The 17,939-nt window shown below is 38.7% G+C and overlaps 1 protein-coding gene and 1 long non-coding RNA gene across 12 annotated transcripts in view; one reads left to right on the forward strand and one right to left on the reverse strand.

Annotated features, from left to right (window-relative positions):
• ZNF461 (zinc finger protein 461) overlaps positions 1–7,061 on the forward strand; it is a 74,571-nt gene extending 67,510 nt beyond the window's left edge. For 6 of the 11 annotated variants that reach the window (XM_057314728.1, XM_057314727.1, XM_057314726.1 and 3 more), the window contains one exon: positions 1,585–3,565. In XM_057314728.1, the coding sequence (XP_057170711.1) occupies positions 1,585–2,972 (1,388 nt within the window). In that variant the 3' untranslated portion in view covers positions 2,973–3,565. Of the gene's footprint in view, positions 1–1,584 lie in introns of all 11 variants that reach the window. The other 5 variants (XM_057314725.1, XM_057314722.1, XM_057314723.1 and 2 more) reach the window with 1 other exon arrangement.
• Positions 7,062–12,066: 5,005 nt separating this feature from the next.
• On the reverse strand, positions 12,067–17,152 carry LOC130544176 (uncharacterized). The gene is made up of 2 exons (XR_008960220.1): positions 16,490–17,152; positions 12,067–14,377 (listed from the first exon to the last, which is right to left on the reverse strand). It is a non-coding gene; the product is annotated as an uncharacterized LOC130544176 (long non-coding RNA).
• Positions 17,153–17,939: the final 787 nt, after the last annotated feature.

Here is a 17,939-nt window from a genome sequence, read left to right on the forward strand (position 1 = left end):
TTTACCACACACACAAAATCAGTAATTTCTTTACTAAAGAAGATAACCAGTTGGCTAATAAACATATGGGAAAGTGTTCAACCTCATTTGTCATCAGGGAAATTGCAAATTAAACCGCAATGCAGTATCCTAGCATATCTGCCAGGATGCCTGAATGTACGATTGACAATAACAAGTGTTGATGAGGATGTGAAGACCTGGAACTCTTTTACAGTTTGATGAGAAAATGAGGATACTATTGGATAGTGTCAGTGAACTCTGAACAAAGGCATATCCCATGATGCAACAATTTCACTCCTAACTGTATACATTTAGCAGAAAGGAGTCCTATTTCCACCTAAATAATGTACGAGAATGTTCATAGCAGTACTAATCATAATAGCCAACAATTGAAAACAACCCGAATGTCCATCACTAGGAAAATGGAAAAATAAATTGTGTTAGAATAGAACGCTTTATACAGCTGTCAGGCTTAAACTTTTTCTTCTGAAACAGCCTCTGAAAAGCTCTAAGATAAGAAGGACTTTGGAATGTCCTAATTGTTGAAAGGAGTTTAGTGTTGTAGCACACCAATAAAATGGAAGTGGACTCAAAATGAGGCCTTATAAGTACACAGAGGGCCTTGTGTTCTCATAATAAAGAATTGGATTTTTAAATTTCAGTTCAATAGGAAGCTACTTGAGTTTGGTTATAGGTTTGGCTGCATGTGACAGACTCAAAAATAATAACAGCTTAAACTATATATAAGGTTAATTTTCTCTTGCATTGAAGTCCAGGCTGGAGTGGAAACTCTGCTCTGCAAAACCATTATGTGACATGACACCACATTCACACTGCAGTCTGAGGAAATGGGAGAATAAAGGATATAGGTCATGGGCCAGCTAGCTTTTAACATTTCATAAGCTACTATATAATATGCATTTTTTAAAGACAGAATCCAGTTACATTGCATATTCTGCAAAAGAGTCTGGGAAATGCAGTTTATTTTGGGCAGCCTTGTCCTCAACTAAAAACCTTGGGTTCAGTCAATAGACAATATACATTTGGGGGCAATTAGCAGTCTCCATATGATAATCCTTTGGCCTGGTGGAAAGTGTTAATACATTCCTGCAGATTCTGATTCAGTTGATCTCATTCTAAAAACTCTGGTAAATACTGATTGATTTGATCCAGAATGTTTCCTGTACGTCCATAATTGCAGCAAACACTGAGGTAGATTAAAATTTCAGAACCATTGGGGCGCCTGGCTGGCTCAGTCAGTTGAGTGTTTGACTCTTGGTCTTGGGGTTGTGGATTCGAACCCCCTGTTGGATGTAGAGACTGCTTAAAAATAAAATCTTAAAAAAAATTCGGAACCACTGACTGGGCTTATTAATTAACTCCCTCACTTTCTTCTGTGAGCTCTCATTTCTCTGTGTTCTCCTTACCCTTTTTTTCATTCACTTACACGATGGTATTTAAGAGCTCTCCAAGCTGTTCATCTCTTATGTGAATTATTTTTCAGCTATCTCTCTTTCTACCGTAGATATTTTATTTCTTTTCTAACACAAAGCCAGCTATTAAAATGTGTTTCTTATCTTTCAGACTTGGTGTCCAGGTGTGAGGCCAAGAAGTTATCTCCAAAAAGAGACATTTATGAGACAGAGCCATCCCGATGGGCTATCATGGAACAATTTAAAAGTCATAATCCTGAGAAGTCCATTTTCAGAGATATTTGGGAATGTAGTAGTCAGTTTGAGACACAACAGGAACAGGAGGGCTATTTTAGGCAATTTGTTATCAACCATGAACACATGCCTATATTTAACCAACATACTTTACTCGCTCAAGAATTTTACAATAGAGAGAAAATTTTTGAATGTAAAGAATGTAACAAAAACTTTAGTTACCATTTATTTTTTAGTCATCACAAAAGAACTCATTCTAAAGAGAAACTTTCTGAATGTAAGGAATGTGCAGAGACTGTTAATGCATCATATCTTCCTAAACAGAGAGTTCAAACTAGTAGCAAGTGCAGTGAATGTAAGGAATGTTGGAGGGCTTTTATTCATTGTTCACAACTTAAACAACACCTGAGAATCCATAATGGTGAAAAACGCTATGAATGTAAAGAATGTGGAAAGGCCTTTAATTATGGCTCAGAACTTATTCTGCATCAGAGAGTTCACACTGGTGAAAAACCCTATGAATGTAAGGAATGTGGGAAGGCCTTCAGGCAGCGATCACAGCTTACTCAACATCAGAGACTTCATACTGGTGAAAAACCTTATGAATGTAAGCAATGTGGGAAGGCTTTTATTCGTGGCTTTCAACTTACTGAACATCTACGACTCCATACTGGTGAGAAACCCTATGAATGTAAAGAATGTGGAAAGACTTTTAGGCATCGCTCACACCTTACCATTCATCGGAGAATTCATACTGGTGAGAAACCCTATGAATGTAGAGAATGTGGAAAGGCCTTTAGCTATCACTCAAGCTTCTCTCACCATCAGAAAATCCATTCTGGCAAAAAACCTTATGAATGTAGTGAATGTGGGAAGGCCTTTTGTGATGGCTTACAGCTTACTCTACATCGGAGGATTCATACTGGTGAGAAACCCTATGAGTGCAAGGAATGCGGGAAGACCTTTAGACAGTGCTCACACCTCAAAAGACATCAGAGAATTCATACTGGTGAGAAACCTCATGAATGTATGATATGTGGTAAGGCCTTTAGACTTCATTCACACCTTATTCAACATGAGAGAATACATACTGGTGAGAAGCCCTATGAATGTAAGGAATGTGGGAAGGCCTTTAGCTATCATTCAAGCTTCTCACACCATCAGAGAATTCATTCTGGAAAGAAACCTTATGAGCATGGAAAGGCCTTTAATCATGGCTTGCAATTTAATCTACATCAGGCACTTCATACAGTTGAGAAGCCAGTAAGGTTTCCTCTCCTCACTCATCCTAGTCTAGCATTATGATATTGTTTTTAGAAATATAGGTTTTCCTTTTTTCTTCAAGGTAAAAGTTGGTAAAATACTGAATTTCATTAGTATTGATTTATTTCAGTAATCCTTAAAAAAAAAAAAAACCTTCAAGTGGGAAAATGGAAAAGTAATTAACAGGTAAAAAATTTTAATTGCTCTGGTTCCAGTGCTGTTTTGGGTTATTATAACACCCAGTATTGGAGATAAATTTTATAAAATAGTGTTTTTACTGAAACTAGTGAAATGTGGCAGAAATAAAACAATTGCTTCCCCTTTCACAAATCCCTAAATAGCCAATATGTGTGTGTTGCTCCTTCCTGCTCAAACATATGCGAAAATGAAGGGTTTATTGCATGTGTGTGGAAAGGTTATACCACCTGTAGTGACATATTTCATGGCAATTTCTTTTTGCACAAATAATTGCAAACATTTTCCTAGGTGAATACATATAGATCTAACTCATTGTTTTTAAAGCTTCAGAATGTTTCTTATATAGGATATATATCTGTATTTTAAGCCATTTTGTACTGTAGACATTCAGTTTCTATTTTTCATCACAAATGATCATACAATAAACATTCTTACATTATCACTTTTATTTCCATTGGGTAGATTCCAACCATGAGAGTGTATGTATGTTTTGATATTACATTAATTTTTTTAATTTTAAAAAATTAGGTAATAAAAGCATATGCTACAAAATTCAAAAGTTAAACAAGTAAAGTAAAAATTAAAGCTTCCTTAATATCTGGTTCTATAGCCACCTGCTTTACTTACACAGGGACAACCACAACTGTCAATTCTTTTGTATTCTTCCAGGGATTAACTACTTTTTTAATTCATTGGATGAAAGTAGATTAATCATAATCTTTTACTCATGAAATTCTCATCATTGTTCCAAATTTAGCCCGCTTTCATTTATTTTCAGTATTATCTGGGATTTACAAACATTTTGTCAACTATAAACTTACTGCCTTTCTGCTCCAAATCTTTCATTGCCTGCTCTGCAATATTGGAACTCTCTTCTGTTGTTTATAATATTATTTATTTGAGTCCTCTCTGTCTGTTTTTGGTTAAGTCAGACAAGCTAAAAGTTCTTCAACTTTGTCTTTAAAAAAGACCAGCTCTTAGTTTTTGTTGCTCTCTTCTATTGTCTTTTAAGTCTCTTTCATTTATATGAAAGGTTAGGTTTATCATTTCCTTCCTCGTGCAAACTTTGGGCTTAGTTATTTTCTTCTACTTCCTTGAGGTGTGAAGTTAGGTACTTAAATTGTTTTGCCCCCCGTAGTGTAGGCTTTTATTCCTGTAAACTCCCCTCTTAGAACTGCATTTGTTTTATCCCATACATTTGTTTCCATTTTCATTTTTCAGAAGATACTCTTTGATTTCTGTTTTGATCCATTGGTTGTTCAGGAGTGTTTACTCCTGAAAATATATAATTTTCACATATTTGTGAATTTTCTGGTTTTCCTCCTGTTTGTAGTTTCAGACCATTGTGGTCAAAAAAGTTACTTAAAAATTCTTTTTTTTTTTTTTAAAGATTTTATTTATTTATTAGACAGAGATAGAGACAGCCAACGAGAGAGGGAACACAAGCAGGGGGAGTGGGAGAGGAAGAAGCAGGCTCCTAGCGGAGAAGCCTGACGTGGGGCTCGATCCCAGAACGCCGGGATCACGCCCTGAGCCGAAGGCAGATGCTTAACCGCTGTGCCACCCAGGCGCCCCACTTGATATGATTTCAGTCTTAAACATAGTAAGACTTCTTATAGACTAACGTATGATGTATCCTGGAGAATGCTGTGTATGTTACTGAGAAGAATGTGTACTCTGCTGCTGTTGGTTGGGATGTTCTGTGTATGTCCGTTAGTTCCGTTTGGTCTAAAGTGTTACTCAAGTCCACTTTTTCCTTATTGATTTCTGTCTGAAAGAGCTATCCATTATTGAAAGTGGGATATTGAAATTATCCACTATCCTTTTATTGCTTTCTACTTCTCCCTTCATATCTGTCAGTATTTGCTTCAGATCTGTCAGTATTTGTTTTACATATTTAAATGCTCTGATGTTGAATGCATGTATATATGTAATTGCTATATCCTCTTTATGAATCGACCACTTATATAGCGACCCTTGTCTCCTGACAGATTTTGACTAAAAGTCTATTTTTACTGATTTAAGCATAACCACCTCTGCTCTCTTTTGATTATCATTTGCACAGAATGTCGTTTTCTTTCTTTTTAAAAAAAGATTTTATTTATTTATTTGAGAGAGAGAATGAACAGTGGGGAGGGGCAGAGGGAGAGAAAGAAGCAGACTCCCCGCTGATCAGGAAGCCTGATGAGGGGCCCCATCCCAGGACCCAGAGACGATGACCTGAGCCAAAGGCAGACGCTAAAGTGGATGAGCCACCCAGGCGTCCCAGAATAACTTTTTCTATCCTTTCGCTTTCAGCCTGTGTGTGTCCTAAAGCTAAAGTTATTTTCTTGTAGGCAGCATGCTTTGGGATCTTTTTTCTTTTCTTCTTTTGAAAGAATTGAAGAATTTAATTCTTCACAATTATTGATAGATAAGATCTTAATATTGCCACTTTCATTCATTGTTTTCTTACTGTATTGTAGTTCCTTTGTTCCTTTCTTCCTTTCTTGCTGTTTTCCTTTGTGATTTGATGATTTTTTACTTTTTTTTCAAATTTTTATTTTTTATTTTTTAAAGGTTTTGTTTGGGCCACCTGGGTGGCTCAATTGGTTAAGAATCTGCCTTTGGCTCGGATCATGATCTCAGGGTCCTGGGATCAAGTCCCATGTTGGGCTCTCTGCTCAGTGGAGAGTCTGCTTCTTCCTCTCACTCTCCCTCTGTGTCTCCCTCTCGCTCTCAAATAGATTAATTAATTTAAAAGAGATTGTATTTATTTGAGAGAGAGATAGCAAGAGAGAGTACAAGTAGGGGGGAGAGGGAGAAGCAGGCTCCCAACATGGGGCTCTATCCCAGTACCCTGGGATCATGACCTGAGCCGAAGGCAGACCCTTAACCAACAGCCACCCAGGGGCCCCTTTTATTTTTATTTTAAGTCAGCTCCACCCACAATGGGATTGAACTCATGACCCCGAGATTAAGAGTCGCATGCCCCACCAAAAGAGCCAGCTGGGTGCCTCTGATGATTTTTAAAAATAGATTCCTTCTTTCTAATGTGTGTATCTACTATAGGTTTTTTCTTTGTGGTTACTATGAGGTTTACATAAAACATCTTACAACAGTCTATTTTAAGCTAATAACTTCAGTTGCATAAAAATGCCCTGCTTTTACCTCTGCCCTCTCCCCATTTTATATTAATGATACATTTTACATCTTTTTATATTGCATATCAAGAAATTATTTTAGGTATTTTTTTAGTTTTTTTTTGTTTGTTTTTAAAGATTTTATTTATTTGTCAGAGAGAGAGAGCACAAGCAGGGAGAGCGGCAAACAGCAGGAAGAGCAGGCAGAGGGAGAAGCAGGCTCCCCACTGAGCAAGGAGCCCGATGCAGGACTCCATCCCAGGACCCTGGGATCATGACCAGAGCCAAAGGCAGACGCTTAACCGACTAAGGCACCCAGGCATCCCTGTAACTAGTTATTTTTAATATTTTTTGTTTTTTAACTTTTATAGTCACGTGATTTATGCACCATCTTTGCAATATTATTCTGAGATTGACTATTTACCTTTTCCAGTGAATTTTATACTTTCCTAAGATTTTGTGTTGTTACTTAGTGTCCTTTCATTTCAACTTGAATTCCCTTTAGCATTTCTTTTAAGGCAGTTCTAGTGTGGTGATGAACTCCTATAGTTTTTGTCTGTCTGGAAATGTCTTAATCTCGCGTATGTACCTTGCCATATATATCTTAAGTTACCAAAATCTACTTTACCTGTGTATTAACTTAGTTCCAGTGGGATATAGAAATGTTGCCCATCGATAGCTCTGTTTCCGCATCCTCCCTTTCTTGTTGTTATTTTATATATTATATCTATATATGTCATGAACCTGAACTTTATATATTTTTGTGTCTATTACAGATGCTGAATAAAGAAAAGCAAAAAAGTTTATACTATCGAGTTGTTATATTAACCTTCTTATTTATTATTACTATTTCTCTTTGTTTCCTGGGGATTCAAGTTACTATCTAGTGTCATTTCTTTATTCTAATACAGTTTTGCTCCACTCACCTTTGTGCTGTTATTATTTAATGTAGTACATTTCTGTAGATTCTAGGCCTAACAGTAAGTTATATTGTATACAATTTTATAGTATTGTATAGTATAAGCCCTAACAGTTTTTCTTCTTTAATAATGCAAGTGCCTGACTTAAACCAACACATCCATTTCAAAGAGGCATCCACTTAAAGATGGCTGTTTCAAACACATTGCCAGCCACGTGACTAGATAAAGAGCCAGGCCTCCCCTCTCCCAAGGTTTTTTGTTGTTGTTGTTGTTGTTGTTTTTTGTTGTTGTTTTGTTTTGTTTTGTTTTTTAGAGATCTTGGTTGATTTCAATAACTGACCATTTGGGCTTCTTGTTTTTTTTTTCCTCTTCCTGCACTTTAAATTCCTGCTCTTATGTTCTAACTTCATCAGTAAAGAGTAAGCCCACAAAACCCTAGTCCCCCCACCCACAACCCCAATAAAAGTAGAACCCGTCACCCTCTGTCTCTGTCCCTGCACCCTCACTGTATGGCTCAAGTGTGCTGTGTAATTTTCAGGTCTTGTAGGTAATAAATGATTTCTTCCAAAGTTTCCTGATGTTTATTTTTGAGGGCATATTGCAATCATCATAAGAATCACAAAGGCCAGTCCAGCCACAACATTGGTTATCGGTAGGTTGGGACTATCACAAAACATTGTTGTACATATATAATTGCTTTTTAGATCAGTTATGAGAAGAAATATGCATTTGTGCTTTTTAATAATTACATCAGTACCTTTATTGGTACTTTTGGGTACCATTTAAAGTCACTTGCTTTCATTCTGGAGAACTTGCCTTAGTGTATCTTGTAAGGTGGGTCTGTTACCAACAAATTCCCTCAGTTTTGGTTTCACTGGCAATGTATTTCACCATTTTTAGTTTTTATTTACTCATTCATTCAAGATTTTATGTATGTATGTATGTATTTGTTTTAGAGAGAAAGAGAGCACAAGCATGGTGAATGGCAGAGGGAGAGGGAGGGAATTTCAGGCAGACTCCATGCTGAGCATGGAGCCAGCTGTGGGGCTCAATCCCATGACCCCAAGATCATGACCTGAGCTGAAACCGAGTTGGACAGTTAAGTGACTGAGCCACCCTGGCACCGCTATTTCACCATTTTTTAAAGACAGTTTTACTTGCATAAAAAATTTTTCATGTACGAATTTCCCCCCTCCTCCCAGAACTTTGACTATTTCATCTTGTTTTCTTCTGGTCTTCATTGTTTCTGATAAGAGAGCCGCTGTTAACATTATTGGAGCTCCCCTGTAAGTGATGAATCTTTTTTTCTTTTTTTCTTTTTTTTTTTTTAATTATGTTCAGTTAGCCACCATATAGTACATCATCAGCTTTTGATGTAGTGTTCAGCAGTTCATTAGTTGTAACACCCAGTGCTCATCACAACACGTGCCGACCTTAATACCCATCACCCAGCTACCCCGTCGCCCCACCTCCCTCCTTCCCAAACCCTCAGTTTGTTTCCTGGAGTCCATAGTCTCTCATGGTTTGTCTCCCTTTCTGATTTTTTTTCCCTTCAGTTTTTCCTCCCTTCCCCTATGAGTCTTTTTCTGTTGCTTTCAAAAGTTTCTTCTTGACTAGCTTTTATTAATTTTATCCTAAAGTCTTTGTGGATCTTTGCCTGGAGTTTCTTGAGCTTCTTGGGTGTGTATATTAAAGTTTTTCAGTAAATTGGGAAATTTTCAGCCATTATTTCCTAAGTTTTTTCTGCTTCTCTCCTTTACATGTGTGTTGGCATTCTTAATGGTGTCCTACATTTCTCTGAGACTGCTCATTCTTCATTCTTTTTTCTCTCTGTTCTTGGAATTACTTATCTTCATAATCTTCACATTCATTCTTTTGCCAGTTCCAATCTGTTGAGTTCCTCAAGTCAGTTTTTCATTTTGGTTATTGCAGTTTTAAACTCAGTTTCTATTTGGTTCTCTATAGTTTTAATTTCTTTCTTTTTAAAAAATTTTTATGTAAGTAATCTTTACACCCCATGTGGGGTTCAAACTCATGACCCTGAGATCAAGAGTTGCACGTTCCTCTGACTGAGCTAGCCAGGCGCCCCTCAATCTCTTTATAAATGTTTGCTCTTTGATGAAGCATTGTCATATTTTCTTTTGCTTCTTTAATCATGCTTTCCTTCAGTTCTTCAACGTAATTTTTATGGCTGTTTTGATGTCCTTTTCTGTTAAATGTCACATCTGAGCCCTCTCAGACAGTTTCAGTTACTTGCTTCCCCCCCCATGTATGGGTCATATTTTCCTGTTCCTTTTTATGTCTCATAATTTTTTGTTTAAAACTAACACAGTAGGCAATATATAGTGTTATATATTTTAGCAACTCTGGGTACTGATTTTCCCACCCTGCTTTCTGAACATTGATAAACTGTGGCCCTCAATCAATCCCAAAGTCAGTCTTATTTTATTTCACAGTTGGCTAATACGATGATACTGTCTTACACCCTTCAAAAGGGATGAGCATAAAGCATAGGGCCACTTTTCATAAGGCACCATGCCACAGGGTTCCATGAGTCTTTTTCTTCTATAACTCTGAAGATCAGAATCTGTTTTGCAGAGGCATAGGGAGCAGCACTGGCAAAGGTATTTTGTATGATCTTGACCATCTGATTTTAAAAGAAATATAGATTATAGCATGCTACATGGTGACTGCTTTTCTTTCACAGAAGCAATCACCCAGCAGTCCTGAATATTGCACAGGGTATCAGTCTTTCTCCTGCATGCACTTAAGAATGAGTGTCAATGCCTGCTTGAAACACACAACTAATAGTCCCAGGGTAAGAGTCATTTCTCTGAGCCTAGTATCAATAATGACTTTGCTGGAATTGAGACATATGATTCAATCTGAGAGATTTGGGCAAAGACACATAACCCAGGGCTACTTTAAGGAGGGCCTCAATCTCATGCCTGTAAATGCCAATTATCAAAACTTCTGATTTAAGTCAGTTAAATCTATAATGGAGGTTTGGTAGGACTCAGAAAATACAGCACAAAATGGCAAAGCTCAAAGCACGAACTCTCCAGACAGCAGCACAGATCAAACAGCATGCTTTCCAGTAGGCAACAACTCAAAATGCATAGTTGCTAAAAGGCAACAGAGCTTGTTAGGAAACCAAAGCATGAGAGTGGTACCACCCTGGTAGTGGTAGCTATTGCTTAGACACTCTGCTCACTGCTCTAATTTTTGCAGCCACCCTAAAGATATGGGATAGACCCCCAACTTGAAGTTTGGTTTAGGTGTCAGGACATAGTACCACACATGCACCAACAGGGTATGGAAAGTTTTATTACATAGTGAGATTTTTCTGGGGAGAAGAAAGGAGGATTCTAAGTAGGTCTCAGAATGGACTGAGAGGTAAGGGAGGGGAGAGTGGCTTGGATTTTTATTGTGCTTTTGGGTGGGGCTCTGTAAGGGTTCCCATGAAGAGGCTGGGGTTATGTAGTTTGAAGTTCCCTACCTGCACTAAAGGGATACACAGTAGTCAAACATCAAAAATGGAATCATACCCTTTATTACACTGTTATTGGTTACTTTGTAACAAGCTACCACAAACTTAGCAGCTTAGAGCAAAACACAGTCATTATCTCACAGTTTCTGAGGTTTATGAGTCTGAGCACAACCTTTGCCCTCTACTTCAAGGTCTTTCATAAGGCTACAGTCAAGGGGTGTCTGGCTGGCTCAGTTGGAAGAGCATGTGACTCTTGATCTCAGGTTTGTGAGTTCGAGCCCCATGTTGGGTGTAGAGATTACTTAAATAAATAAAACTTTAAAAAAGGCTGCAGTCAAGGTATGGGCCAGGTTTTACCTGAAGGTACATCTGGGGAATGATAACTTCCAAGCACAGATGGTTATTTGCAGGATTTAGTTCCTCATAGGCTGTTAGACTAAGGACATCAGTTTCATGCTGGTTGTTGGCCAGGATCCAGTTTCAGTTCCATTTGCTGTATGGGCTTCTTCAATATGGCATCTTACTTCATCAAAGCCACCAAGACAGTCAATAAAGAGTCTTCTGGCAAGAAAGAAGTTCTCATTTGTAACTTTAATCACGTTAAGTGACTTCCTATGATCTTTGCCATATTCTATTGATTAGAAATAACGTGACAAGTCAGCCCACTCTCAAGAGAAGGGGATTACACAAAGGCATATCAGGAGTTAGAGATCCCTGAGGGACATCTTAGTCTTTCTGCCACGGGGACCTATGGCCATTTACTTGAGCAACTACACATTGGAAAAAGGAAAATAGCCAGACATCTTGAAATCTCCCATACAAGGATCTGAATTGACGATGATATCCAGAGACCTAAAACATTACCATGGTCCACATGTTAAAATAGTCTTATGCAAGGGTTGGGTAATAGGTGGATTCCTGACCAATGTCTAGCTTACAATAGATCACAGACCATCTGGTGGTTATTTTGTGCATCCCTAAATTTACAATAAGTATTGACATACTTTGGAGTTGGAATTACTCCACATATGCAATTCTTGGCCTTTAAGTGTCAAGAGTAACAGTGGAAAAGACCAAGTAGAAATCTCTGAGATTACTTCTGTCCCCTCAAGCTACAATGGTAAATTAAAAACTGTATCACATCCCAGAAAGAGTAGAGATTAGTCCCACCCTAAAGACCAAAAGGATGTAAGGTTGGTAGTCACTATTATATCTCATGATCATATGTCTACCTTATGCGCCAGTCTGTGAATGTAACTGGAAGATGGCTGTAGGCTACTGTAAGCTCTACCAATTAGTAGCCTCTGAAATTGGTATTTTTGTTATAGCAGATGCACAGTACATAGTAATTGATTTGAACGACTGTATTCTTTTCTATTCCAATCACAAAAGAAAACCAAAGACCATTTGCAAGTGACAAACAAAATGTGTATTTATGATTTTGCTACCTCTGTCAAAATATAAAATGAGGAAATCTGGAACATCACAGTAATTCATTTCATTGATGACATCAATTTAACAAGATAGCATGGGGAAAGGATGCCATGCACATTGAAAGCCTTGTTAAGACACATGTTCCCCAAAGCATGAGAGAAAAACCTACAAAGATTTGGAGACCTGCCACTTAGTACAGTAAAAGAGAAATTGTTCTGTTTCTATCCTCTGCTATTGAGAAGAAAGTGCACTTCCAGGCAAACTTCTTTGTGCTATGAAAGCAACACATTCAACATTTTAGAAAACCCATATACAGATGACAAAGAATGCTAGCTTTGAGTGGAGCCTAGCACAGTAAAGTAGCACGTCCCAGGTGAGGTGCAAATAGTGCTTCCACCTGAGCTACATGATCTGAAATACTGTATACAGTTGGAGATACGACTGATTGAAAACGATGTGGTGTGAAGTTCATGGCAAGCCCTAGTCAGAGCAGAATGAGCAAGGACATGTCATCCACAGCAGGGAAGTACACAGTTTTAGAAAATAAGCTCCTGGCATGCTCCTGGGCTCTGTGAAGACAGAATGCTTGACCATGTGAAACCAAGTCACCATGTACCCTGAATTGCCCATTGTGAGGTATGTCCTGTCAGAACCACAAAGTGATAAAGTTGGATGAGCCCAGTGCAATCTTTGAAAAAAATGGAAATGGTACATGCAGAATCATGCACAAGAAGTACTAAGGGGACACAATCTGCATGAGCATGTCACCCATCACGTCCACCAGTGTCTCAGATCACTCATATGGACATATGGGAGTCCCGTATAACCAACTGAGGAAGAAAGAAAAAGGCTGAACTTGGCTTACAGTTTGTTAGCTCTGTATGTGAATGTAAACTGAAATGGAAAGCAGCAGCATTACACAGAAGCTTCACACAGGGACGGCTCTGAAAGAGACGTTTTTCTCAGTGGGTGAAACTTCAGGTATTGCATTTGGTCATCCACTTCGCGTAGAAGGAGAAGCGGCCCAAGAAAAGAATCATACTCCAAGGGTAAATGGCCTAGTCAGGGGTCTGGAAGAAGAAAAGTTGAAAGACTGTTACATCAGTCAATATTTAACCAGAAAACAGAACAGTATATAAAGATTTATTGCAGTGAATCTGCTTATGTGATTGAGGGGGGCGCTAATAAGTAAGTCTAAAATCAGGAAGGGCAAGCTAGAATTCTTGGACATGAGATGAAACTGCTGTCCGCGGGCAGAATTTTTTCTTTTCAGAATTCCTCAGCTCTACTCTTAATGTCTTTCAGCTGCTTAAATCAGGCCCTCCTAGATTATCTAGGATGATCTCCCTTAAAGCTAACTGATTATGGACTTTAGTCACATCTATGAAATACCTTCACAGCAACACCTAGATTAGCGTTTGATTGAATAACTGTAGTCTAGCCAAATTGACACATAAAAATGACCTTAACTGTCCACTGCTTATCAACTTGGCACCCATACACATTTCCTTTAATCACACTCTTCAAATGAAGACAATAAGTCGTACTTCCAACTAAGATGAAACACTGTCCTGTGTACAACTGAAAACACATCAACCCTTTCCCCAAGAGAGTACGCAAAAGTCCTTAGGTGAGGTTCACTCTTACATCCTGTAACTGTGATACAAAGTTAACTAATTCTAATAAATCTTATGTTTGACAGTAAGGGGATAAGAGAGGGAAGGAAACAAAAATATTTGGTTAATATGTATATACACATAACAAAATGAGGAAGAATTATGCATGCTGTTACTGCTCTCATTTTTACAACTGGTCATCTCATAGTTAGTATTTATAACTATCTTCTTCGACTACACATTCCATGTCTACTTTGCCCTCAGCAAGTACCTCAGCTGATTTGATTCTTTCCTGTCAGGATAAATCAAATATTCCTGAAGTGTCTCAGCCATTAGCAGTCCTTTCTGAATCCAGCTGTAGTTTTCCATTAACATTAATCACAGGACATGGTAGTACTGAGACATGGTAAGGGGGCTCCTATATTTCAGACATAAGATTCTTTACATTCATTATATATTATCAACCCAAATTCCTCTTGGTAATCAGGACCAATCACTCATTGAGTACAGTAAACCTCCTTCTTTGCCTGTTGATTTAGAAGCATGAGGAGCCCAAAGCGGCCTCAATCCAAGGTGGCAGCTTCAACCTTCAGGTTAATGGAATGATCGTTATCTTCTGGTGGAAGCATTCCTCTACTTGCAACTAAGGCTTCTAGTCCAGCAGAGGCTAAGGTTACAGGGATGGAAAGCAAAAATTTTGTTAGTGGATCACGACAGGTAATAATGTGTGGAACCATTCCCATTTGCACTCCTTGACTCCTGGACCCATTTGCACCATATATTGGATGTTGGCTTAGAGCATATACTGCATCCTCAAAGGCACTTCCCCAATCCCACAAGATATTGCTATCTCAATGGCACTGACATTGAGGCTTCAGAAGGCCATTCTAACATTCTATCAAGATAGCTTTTTCAGGAAAAAAAAAATCCTTCTTCAGAATGATGGAAAACATGGTAAGAACATGTGAGTAGCATGAGTATGGGCTCATTGCCACAATTCATTTGCTATGAAATGAGCCCTTTGATCAGAAGCAAATATTATTTGAAATACCACAATGATGCATAAGGTGCTCTTTAACTCCACAGGTAATAGTGTGGTGGAAGCACTGAATACAGGGAAAGATTAACCATATCACCCAGGGAATGATGCCGTTTTGGTTACTCAGTGTTGGTGTTGGCTACTGGCAGACTGGGCCCTCAGCAGTAGCTATAACCAGGACATTTTTGGTGAGTGGAAGTCCATGTTGTTGAGCCGATGCATAACCTCCATCATTGGGACCATGGCTACTTTTTTTATGAGCCCACTGGGTAATGACACAAGTGGCTGAGAAAAGAGGCTGACTGATATCCTCAGAATTGGTCATCCTATACATGTATTAAGATCCTCTTCTGCTGAGATAAGCATTCATATGGGACACAAATATCTTCACATCCTTTCCCATTCAGAGAAGTCTGTCCACATACCACTTCCCCAGACTTCCTCATCACACGTTTTCCAGTCCAAGTCTCTGACCATCTAACCAAACTATTGGCCACAGCCTATGAATATAGACTCTTGCTTCTGGCTATTTCTCTTTCTAGGCAAAATAAACAACCATATGCCCTCCTCATATTTCTTCCCATTGGGAAGATTTCATCATTATCCTTCAAGGAGGTCCAAGAAAGGGGCTGTAGTGCTGCAACTGTCCTTATTTGGGTGGTACTTTCATGTCATACAGAACCATCTGTAAACCATGTTCACATTTTTCTCTTCCTCAGCCAGCTGGTTGTAGGGCACTCCCTGTGAGATCATAGGGTGGCCTGGGAGTGGTATATCTTAGGAGTAGCGGTCATGTGTGTTTTAGTTCACTTAATCTTTTTTTTTTTTTTTTTGAGAGTGAGCATGGTGGGGAGGGGGAAAGGGGGAGGAAGAGAGAGAGAATCTTAAGCAGATTCCATGCCCCGCACAGAGTCTGACATGGGGCTTAATCTCATGACCCTGAGATCATGACCTGAGCTGAAATCAAGAGTTGTATGCTCAATTGACTGAGCCACCCAGGTGCCCCTTTAGTCCACTTATTCATGCAACTTTGCCTTCAGGGCCTGCTTGAGCCAAATCTGCAATATACCTCTCTCATTTGAGATAGTATAAACTTCCCCACTCAAACTAGCAGTTTTTCAGTTCATTAAGTAAATGGGCCATAATGGCATATCCAGATTACTTTTTTTTAAAAAAACGTTGTGTCTAAAATCCAAAGAGTTCACTATGTGTCATGGCTCTACTTTTGTTTTAGGAGGGGATTCTTCACTTTAAGAAGGATATCTCAATATGCACCACACTGACTGCATAGAAATGCCACTGAGGTGGAAGGACCCTGAATTTTTGCCAAAGTTATCTCCAACTGTCTGACATACAAATGTCTTGCCAATATGTCTAGAGTCTATTAATGTAATGGCCTAGCATGATGACTTATGCAAGGGAAATGTGATTGAGGTGTGGGTGGACTAAATTATGACCTAGAGCTGGAGAGTTGATGTACCCTTATGATGGTTAATTTTATGTGTCAATTTGGCTAGGCCACAGTACCTACATATTTGGTCAGACATTATTTTAGATGTGTCTTTGAAGGTATTTATTAGACAAGATTAACATTTCAGTCAGCAGATTGCCCTCCATAATGTGTGTGGCCCTCATCCAGTCAGTTGAAGGCTTTAATAGAAAAAAATTGAATTCTCTTGAAGAAGAGGAAATTCTGTCAGCAGACTGCCTTTAGGCTTGAACTGCAGCATCAACTCTTACCTGGTTTTCCAGCCTGCATGACTGCCCTGCAGAGTTTTTACTTGCCAGCTTCCATAATTGCATGATCCAATTCTTTTCTTTTCTTTTTTTTAAAGATTTTATTGATTTATCTGAGAGAGAGAGAGAGAATAAGTAGGGAGAAGGACTGAGGGAGAAGGAGAAGCAGCCTCCCTGCTGAGCCGGAAGCCCGATGTGGGCCTCAAATCCTAGGACCCTGGGATCGTGACTTGAGCCAAAGGCAGATGATTAACCCACTGAGCCCTCCAGGTGCCCCAACATGATCCAATTCTTTAAATAAATCTCTTTTTCTCTTTCTCTGCCTTCTGTTTCTTTATATATGTGGGTATATATATGTTTGTATACATATATGTTACACACACGTGTGTGTATATACAATATATACACACATGTATGTGTATATACACACATTTATGTACCTGTGTATGTGTACCACTTAGGGGTTTATACATGTACACACACGTGTGTGTGTGTATGAACCCCTTAATGGTTCTGTTTCTCTGGAGAACCCAGACTAACACAGCTCCTGAGGTAGGACAGTGAAGGTGTACTGCTGGCCTGAAAACACAGTACTTCTGGTGGTCTTTACTAAAAAAAAGATACCTAGAAAAAAAATTTTCCAGGTCAATAGCTGTATACCACATACCAGAGGTTGTGTTAATTTGCTCAGGAAACAAAACCACATCTGCCACATCTGGAATGCAATTAGGGTTACCACCTGATTAAATTTATGATAATCTATTGTCATTTAAGATATTTTTTAAAAGATTTCATTTATTTATTTGACAGAGAGAGACAGCCAGTGAGAGGAAGAAGCAGGCTCCCAGCGGAGGAGCCTGATGTGGGGCTCGATCCCAGGACTCTAGATCACACCGAGCCGAAGGCAGATGCTTAACAACTGAGCCACCCAGGCGCCCCTGTCATTTATGATCTTAAGGACACTGGGGAGCTTGCACCTGGATAATTGACTCCCTAATTGCTTACTTACCTTTTCTTTCTCTTAGCTATATCCTTTGGTTTCATTATTTTTTTTATTATTTATTTTTTTAAGAAGGCTCCACAGTGTGGGGTTTGAACTCATGACCCTGAGATCAAGAACTGAACTGAGATCATGAGTCAGATACTTAACCAACTGAGTCACCCAGGCACCCCTCTTTTGCTTTTAAACAAAAGCATTACATGGATATGCTCTGTGGAGTCTTGTCAGTCCTTTGGACTGAATGATTCTTTGCACGTTAACTCTCTTTTGTCCCATGATCGTGCAGTTAGGTGTATAAAATATGAATTTGTGAATTAATTCCTATTCTGTTATATATATTTAGGAGTACGTGGACTTGCAATCCAAAATCATGTTCACTCCTAAGAGCTGCCCAAACTTCATTCACTGATAGATAGTTGAAAAGTACTCCTCTCATATATTTATCCATTCATA

This window comes from Ursus arctos, unplaced genomic scaffold (genome assembly GCF_023065955.2).
Source record: "Ursus arctos isolate Adak ecotype North America unplaced genomic scaffold, UrsArc2.0 scaffold_19, whole genome shotgun sequence".
Taxonomy (NCBI): domain Eukaryota; kingdom Metazoa; phylum Chordata; class Mammalia; order Carnivora; family Ursidae; genus Ursus; species Ursus arctos.